Source organism: Chiloscyllium plagiosum, chromosome 35 (genome assembly GCF_004010195.1).
Source record: "Chiloscyllium plagiosum isolate BGI_BamShark_2017 chromosome 35, ASM401019v2, whole genome shotgun sequence".
Classification (NCBI taxonomy): Eukaryota; Metazoa; Chordata; class Chondrichthyes; order Orectolobiformes; family Hemiscylliidae; genus Chiloscyllium; species Chiloscyllium plagiosum.
The window spans coordinates 3,298,333-3,306,863 of record NC_057744.1 but is presented as its reverse complement, the minus strand read 5'-3'; the positions used below and the strand labels follow the sequence as shown (position 1 = coordinate 3,306,863).

At 39.4% G+C, this 8,531-nt stretch overlaps 1 protein-coding gene across 1 annotated transcript in view; it reads left to right on the top strand.

Annotated features, from left to right (window-relative positions):
• Positions 1-7,696, top strand: part of LOC122540539 — a 35,841-nt gene extending 28,145 nt beyond the window's left edge. Inside the window, exon 6 of the mRNA XM_043676404.1 lies at positions 3,705-7,696. Within this exon, the coding sequence (XP_043532339.1) occupies positions 3,705-3,870 (166 nt within the window). The 3' untranslated portion in view covers positions 3,871-7,696. The remainder of the gene's footprint in view (positions 1-3,704) is intronic.
• The last annotated feature ends 835 nt before the right edge of the window (positions 7,697-8,531 follow it).

Sequence of the window (8,531 nt, the reverse complement as noted above, 5' to 3'; positions counted from 1 at the left end):
CTCCATCCACCCCCCCCCCCAAAAAAAAACCAACGTCACGAACCTCTTTCCTTTAAGTTGCTAATGAAAACCTTCCTGTTTGGACAAATTCTTGGCCACCTGTTACAACATTTCCTTACATGGCTCAGAATCAAATTTGGTTTGACAAAACAATTGCTGTGCTCAGAAACATTCATTGTGTTGTAAGGAACTGTATAAATGCACATTGTTATTTTTCTGCAAATTCAAATCATGTCACACATTGTGGCAGCTAACTGAACAATTTAAAAATGTAGTGGCTGATGCAACTTTCCTCCTGGTGTTGGCTGGAACATAACTGGAATTGCTAGCTAAATCTGTTTACAATAAATATACGCCTGTGATGTGGTGGCAGGAAAGAATTAGCCGTTTATTTTACAAAGCCTGACCCAATATTACTCTGATCTTTAAGGCACTGATCTGAAACTAGACTTTGTTGAGGTTAACGGCAGGCACCTACACATTTACTGAAAGATAATCGTCTGAGATTGTGTTTTGCTTAATTTCTTGGTTTGAAAAATGTTGAAAATAAATTCACCACCTGTTTTTCCGTTAGGGAAATTTGAATTTACAGTAACTGGCCTAAAATAGCAGGGTGATCATCAGACAAGTCAGTTCTGAAGTCCGATTGAACTCAAACCAATAACTCTGTTCCTGTCTCCACATGATTTGGAGGTGCCAGTGTTGGGCTGAGGTGTACAAAGTTAAAAATTCTTCCATCCTGAAGAAGGGCTTATGCCCCGAAATGTTGATTCTCCTGCTCCTTGGATGCTGTCTGACCTGCTGCCCTTTTCCAGCAAAACATTTTTCAGCAAAGTTAAAAATCACACAACACCAGGTTATAGTCCAACAGGTTTATTTGGAAGCACTAGCTTTTGGAGCGTTGCTCCTTCAAGTGGTTGTGGAGTATAAGATCGTAAGACACAGAATTTATAGCAAAAGTTTATAGTGTGATGCAACTGAAATTATATATTGAAAAAGACCTAGATTGGTCTTTTGCTTTATTGTTAGTCAAATGTTCCTTGCACTTGCAAGGGCAAGGTAAAGTGGGCAAAAGGGAAACTAAGATATAAAAGCAAATGGGTGAGTTATGTTTGTGAGGTGACATTGGTTCACCAGTCATAATTTATTCTGTCCACCTGAGCAAATTGCTCGTGGGATCAGACTTGTTATCACCTTTGATTAAATGGCTTGACTCTGCTTGTTGTGTAGGCTTCCTTGCTGAACATATTCAATTGAGTAAGATGTCTTGACTTGGCTAGCTGAGGAAGAGTTGTTGTCAAACCTCTATTTGCACCTTTGGGATTGCAAGGATCGAATGAAAAATTGAACAAAGAAATTTATGGGATGGAAACTGACTTGTAATTGATGTTTGTGGCACATCTTGTTGAACGTTTTGGACAGACATGTGGTGTTGGGTGTTTTTTTTACATTTAAAAATAGATTTGTGGCCACCTGCTCGGAGATGTTTGCTGGGTTGATGAGCTGCCTGTACCCACACCCCACAACCTGTGATGCTTTTAGTTAGACTCGATAAACCACAAACGTTTTTATATCTAATGTCCTTTTGTAATTTGTTCATTCTGTATCCCTAGTCAAAAGATGTTGAATCCTTCATTTTGTCAACAAGGTGCAAGACTTGCAGGGAAGGATGAGAGTAAACTGAGGGACCTAAACTAACCTGGCAAGCAAAGGATTTCAGAATTGCAGCAGTGACACATTTGTGTCTGATAACATTTAGGTCACAGTTGGAGATCTGCATACATCTTTGGATATCCCACGGTAGAAGGGGCATAGGCTTATTTTCCATTTTTACTGAAAAAGTGATGTGCTCAGGGCAGTGGAAGAAAGATAGAAACACTTCAAAGGAATGGAATCACTGCAGTTAAATGTGATCACTATAATATTACTTTGTGTATTCCGATATCTAAACTCTGACTTTGATACTCAGTTTTAGTTTCTTAAAATTGTCTGGTGGTTAGTTCTGAAAGTGCAGTATCACTCTAGATCATTCTTCAGATTTCCCCCTCTACTTGCTGTGCCAGAATATTTTTGTTCACTCGAATTTTTCTGGTTTAATATTGAATCAGTTGACTTAGATTTATTGAAGATGGTTGCAAAAACATCAACTATTGGAAAAGTATTGGAATTGGTTGTTAAGAACATAGCAGAACATTTGGAAAATTTATAATCTAAGCAAGTAGCCAGAGTAGCTTCATGAAAGAAAAATTGTATCTAACTAATGTAGAGTTTGTTGAAAAAGTCTCATCCAGAGTGGACCGAGGGGAACCAGAAGGTGTGTACTTCACACAAGATTAATTTGTAAGATAAGAGTCCATGGTTTTAGAGGCACGGATAGAGAATTCAGCTAATGGGTGGGAAACAGCAAGTGGGAATGAAGGGCTCTTTCCAGTTTGTGACCCATGACTAGTGGGGTTCCACAGGAATCACTGCTGGGGCCATAACTATCCACATTACATGGTAATGACTCGGCGAAGGAAATGAATATACTGTAGCAATATTTACAGACAACACAACAGATGGAAAGGCAAGTTGCAAGAGGGTATAAACATCTTAGGGAGGTATTGTTAGGTTAATAAAGTGGGCAAGAAGTTGGCAAATGGAGTATGATGGGGGAAAATACAAAATTGATTATTGTGGAAGGAGAAGACAAGAACAATATTATTTAAATGGAGCAAAACTATAGAAACCTGCAGCACAAAGGCACTACTGAGGACTTGTGCATGAAACACAGAAAGCCAGCACAGAAGCAGCAGGTAATCAGGAAGACTAATGGAACATTATTTTAAGGAGGTTGGGGAGCGAGATTTTATAATGTGCTGGTGAGAACACATCTGAAGTACTGTGAACAGTTTTGGTCCCCTTGTTAAAGGAAAGAATTTCACTGGAGGTGCTTCAGAGAAGGTTCACTAGGATTATCGCGGTATGAGAGATTGAACAGGCTGGTTCTCTACTGACTGGACTGAGAGGTGATCTCATTGAAACATAAGATTCTTAAGGGGTTTGAGAGGATAAATCCTGATTTTTTTTCCCTTGTGGGAGAGTTTAGGGTCAGAGGGCATCTCCAAATAAAGGGGTGCCAATTTAAGACTGGGATGAAGAGAAAGTTCTTCTGAGGATTGAGTGTCTTTGGAACTCATTGCCAAAGAGAGCTGTGGGGCAGAATTATTGTGTATATTTACAGCTGAGATAGATTCTCAATCAGTCAGAGAATCGAGCATTATGGGGAAGGGGCAGGGAAGTAGATGTTAGAAATGTCAGATCAGCCCTGATCCTATTGTATTGTGGAGCAGACTCAAGGGGCTGAATGGCCTGTTCCTGTTCCTATTTCTTTTGGTTCCAAATTCCTACCAATGTTTGCATGAAGGAACATTTCCTAATTTCCTAAAATATCTGACTGTTAAGTTTAATCATTGATCCCTAACATGCTAAATGTATTTATAGCAGCTTAATATCAGTCTGATTAATGCTGAAAATTTCTAAAATTTCTCTCATTGCAACAAATATTCATTTTTTCATGGAGAGGAAGATGGTCACTGTTACACTCGGGGTGGTTGGACTGTTCATGGTCTTTGGCAAACATGGGCATTCACTTGAGCAATGGTTTTGGATTTTGTGTGCAAGTTCATTGCCTTTTATCTGTAAATTCCTCTGTTCTCTTTCAGGGGTCTTGGACAAATACTCATAGATTACGTACACGGAGATACCAAGGTGAAGCTGGCCCGGGCAGGCCTCCATATCCTGTCAGCAATCACTTTTGCTGGCCTGTGCTACTTCAATTACCACGATGTGGGAATCTGCAAGGCTATTGCAATGCTCTGGAGCCTCTAACACATTAACTGATTGTGGTAGCGTCCTTTTCAGCTGAACCATTTCTGGGCTCACTTTGATTTTTAAACATATATATATTTAATTTTCTTGACAAATCACTATTTCGTTCAAAAAGAGCTGACAGAATGGAAATGTTTTCCGAATGTATCTTTGAAATCTTTGTTACACTGATTGTAGATGTTGCCTTATATCAACCAGTCATACCACCAGCCTTGTAAATAAACTGCACTTCTGTGCTTTTCCACAGCCTCCATACCATTCCCCATGTGTGCAAGTTCCCATTGTATATAACTGCAATAATTTTCAAAATCCTGTCCAAAGGGGCTTGTTTTGCAAAAGTGTACAAACCAGTATTGATTTGATTCAGCTATACAGATATCATCATTTTATTGACCCCAAATTGTTTTATCACGCATTTACAACATAGCAGCTATTCGGTCCATTTGGTCAATGCTTGTTTATGCTGCGCACATGCCTCCTTCCAACCATTTCATCTTATTCTTGTGGTTATACAGTTTCCCATTAAATGCATCCTTGCTAAATGCCACAACCACTCCACATGAAAGTGAGTTCCACGTTTTAATTATCATGGTGAAGATGTTTCACAATTATTCAGTTTTCACAATTTATTTTCATTTTTGTCTGATGGTGAAATTTCCCTTTTTGCTCCCTTACCACTTGGTCTTGTGAAGTCTGCTCATTACTAGAGGCTAAAACCCACAAGTGTCTTTTTTATTGTTTAGCAACAGTTAATTACAACAAGCAGAATGCTTTGTAAGGCGTGTTGCTGTTTCAAGTGATGAAACTTATTGATTTTCATCACTGGAATGTTTTTGACACAATGAGGATGTATGAGTCAGCAATTCTTGTTTCATCGTTGGATCCTGACTGGATGTGTGCAAACCGAAGTGGTACTCTTTCCACCTTGTGAAATGGCTTTGGCAAGGCCCACATTTCTCAATTTGTTGCAATTCAGTGCTGATTAAAACAATTATTCCAAGTTCCCTTTCATTTTAACAAGCAATTAAAATGGGATGAGAGAGGATTACTGTGGGCAAGGGGATATCTGGTTGCTTGCTTGATCTGCAGGGGAGAGCCAGGTGGTCTCTGTTTGGGGGCAGACGCATTGCAGAAAAAGTGAATTTTAGTCTCTGCTTGGCACTGTCGCACCTGTTGAGCGAGTCTTTCTTTATAATATTTGAATGCCAGAAATAAATTATAAGATATACAATCTGCAACACTGACTTCACATGCTGTATACATTTCAACGAAAATATTTAAAGGGTGTTTGTATGATCAATTTTGAATTTAGCTTCTAAAAAATAATCCTTAGTTTACTGGTAGTGATCACTAAAGTAGGTTATCTAATCATAAACAATGAGATTGTGGAAATCTGCTGATAGAAACTTAGGGTGTTGTAATTTCTATGCTACGTCAACTTCAAAAGTATTTAATTGCATGCAAAGCCTTGGAATATCGGAACGGTGCTATAAAAAGCAAGTCTTCCAGTATTAAAACTGAGGAGGACAGAGGGTATATGCAGGCCAGGAATTTGTCCATCCCCTTCTGTACCAGTAAAGCAGACTACAGTCTATAGTCATCTACACAATTGACTCTCACAATAGAACCTGCTGCTAACATTAAAAAAACCCAAACCATTGTAGAATAAAATAATGTGGAGTATCAGCTGTCATTTTGAGAAATGGGGAGTGGACATCTTGAGTTTTCCTCCATACTTCTGAGTAGAGCTACAATATGTAACCAAAAGTGAAATTTTGTTTGGCTGTGATATTTTTCTGTAGTTGAGTGAGCAATTCATATCCCTGTCCAAGCAAATATTAGAAGAAAGATTTGGTTGAGGGGCATATCCTGGATTCATATCTGAGAACATTTCCCTTCCTTGCAAAGGATATGGATGTTTAAAATGTGGTATTCCACCTTTATGATGCAGTGTTTGGGAATGGCACCCTTTTGGGTCAGATACTAACCGATTTCATTGTCGTGTGTTGGGATGTTTTCTGTATCATTTAATTACAATAACACCTTATTGATTACCCCGTAAAACCCAACATGACTTGAAGTTCGAAAGTGGGAGACAGCCATGTAGCCTGTAAAGTTTGCAGCACCATCTACCATGATCATGGCTGCTTATGCCTCAATTTTTCCGACCAGCTCCCATGTCCTTCGATTCCCAGAGACAGCAAAAATCTATCTTCAGTGATGGATTATTCAAAACCTACTGGGAAGGAAATTTCAAAGATTTGCTATCTTTGAGTGATTTCTCCTCCGCTTGAGACGCTGATCCCATATTCGAGGTTCCTTTGCCCATGGGAAGCAGCCCCATCCGTGTGGCAGAATATCATTTCAGTTCTAGTGTGGTGCTACTGACTATAGCAAAAAAAAACTTCTGGAAATAGATATCCAGTTAGATGGTATAAATGATGGGTATAAGTAGCAAATTTTTGGACTCATAATTTCCAGTGTCATTCCAGTATAGATTACATTTAATGCAATTCAATCCTTTGGTCCAATTGCATTGTATTTTTTCTGTCTTGAGGATCATCAGTCTTTCTAAGAGGTGCAGTCAAACTAGCTGCTCTTGATACATGGCTAAGTTTGAACAATTTCTTTTTGAATTTCTAGTGCTGCAGATTACAAAGCTGCAGAAATGCTTCCATCATAATTCATGATAATTTAGAGGCTCAGCTGTCATTTGTCCATTTTATGCCATAATGCTATGCATGTGGCAAAGCAGATGAGTAAATTTGCAGAGTTTGGTTTAGACTGACTTGCAATCTGTGATTTCAACATGCAGCACAAATGCTGTTAGCATTGGAGGAAATTGTAAGAAAGGAATGTGCCCCACCCCCTGAGTTCACAGCACACTTGTAGGGAACTTGCACCAATTGCTTTTTGCTGTGATATATTCTCCTCTTTCCCCTGTGTTTGATACACAAGCAAACATCTGACTGCAGCCACTGGTTTTTTGAGTAGATCAGTGAATCTCAGGTGGTAGTGCTTGCAGTATGGCTAAGAGCGTTGAGTATTATAAGGATCGAAATTTTCCATAATGTGCAATCTATTGTTCTGCAGTGAAGCTGGAACAGAGACCTGGTATCTATAAGACTGTCCAATTGTACTCCAATTTGCAGTTTAAATTTAGAGGTCAAGTAGATCCTAAAGACAAGCTTTTCTTATACATTTAATGAAAAGACTATGATTGTGCCACTGAAGTGTGACAGATATGTATCTCAAATATAAATGAATGAAAAGTCAGCAGTGAATACTGGTCAATACAGCATACATTTTCTATGTAGTGGGTCAGCTGAACTCTATGGCTACATCACGACAAAGCCAGTGAAATCTCTATTCAATATTACCCTTCCTTCAATTGAATATAATCAGTTCCAAATGCAGTTTCCACAAATGCAATGCCATGTTGTACTGGAATCCAACTGGTCAAATTAAATCGCAAGCAGAGCAATTTCACTTTGCTTGTCTGAAGATGTGGGATTTGTTCAAATGTTATAACATTTTGTATATTGAGTACAGTCAGTATCTCGACCAGTGTAAGTGCATAGTATGTTCTTTTACAACTGTTTAAAAACAATTGTTTAAGTAATATGTAATGATATAGAAATCAGCAATCCTGGATGTTTCAAATGTTGAAGAATCTGTTTCAATGATGTTTATTATTGGACATTTCTACATTCATACAAAGAGTTAATTTGTACATAATTTACAGCTTTAAGCAATTACCTTAAGTAGTACTCTTGTAAAAGTTGAAACCAAGTTAGAATAAACCTATGCACTCAATTAAAACAAACAACTTTTTATTGCAGTGTTTTGGGTCAGGGCAGGACTTGTAAAGCTTTGTATGAGATATCCTTGAGTAACTTGGCTAAGAAGAACAACTAGTTTCCCATTTTTATTTCCCAAACTAGCTTTCACATTTTTTTTTATTTGAGTGACTTCTCCTAAGTAGTTTCCAATCATGGATAAAAGCCAAGCCAGTCCAACATGACTGCTGAAATGAAGAACCCTCCCTTATTGAGACAAGTCCCTTGTTAGACCTTAATGTTGTCTTAAGAGCTAATGTCTGAACTCCACCTCAACCTTCATTCTATCTCGGACGACCGACTCAACACGGACGTTTACTATAAACCGACCGACTCCCACAGCTACCTAGATTACACTTCAGCCCACCCTGCCCCCTGTAAAAACGCCATCCCATATTCCCAATTCCTTCGCCTCCACCGAATCTGCTCCCAGGAGGACCAGTTCCAATACCGAACAACCCAGATGGCCTCCTTCTTCAAAGGCCGCAATTTCCCCTCAGACATGGTTGACGATGCTCTCCACCGCATCTCCTCCACTTCACGCTCCTCCGCCCTTGAATCCCGCCCCTCCAATCGCCACCAGGACAGAACCCTACTGGTCCTCACCTACCACCCCACCAACCTCCAGATATATCGTATTATCCTTCGTCATTTCCAACACCTCCAAACAGACCTCACCACCAAGGAATATTTCCCTCCCCTCCCCTATCAGTGTTCTGGAAAGACCACTCCCTCCGTGACTCCCTCATCAGGTCCACACCCCCGACCAACCCAACCTCCACTCCCAGCACCTTCCCCTGCAACCGCAAGAAATGCAAAACT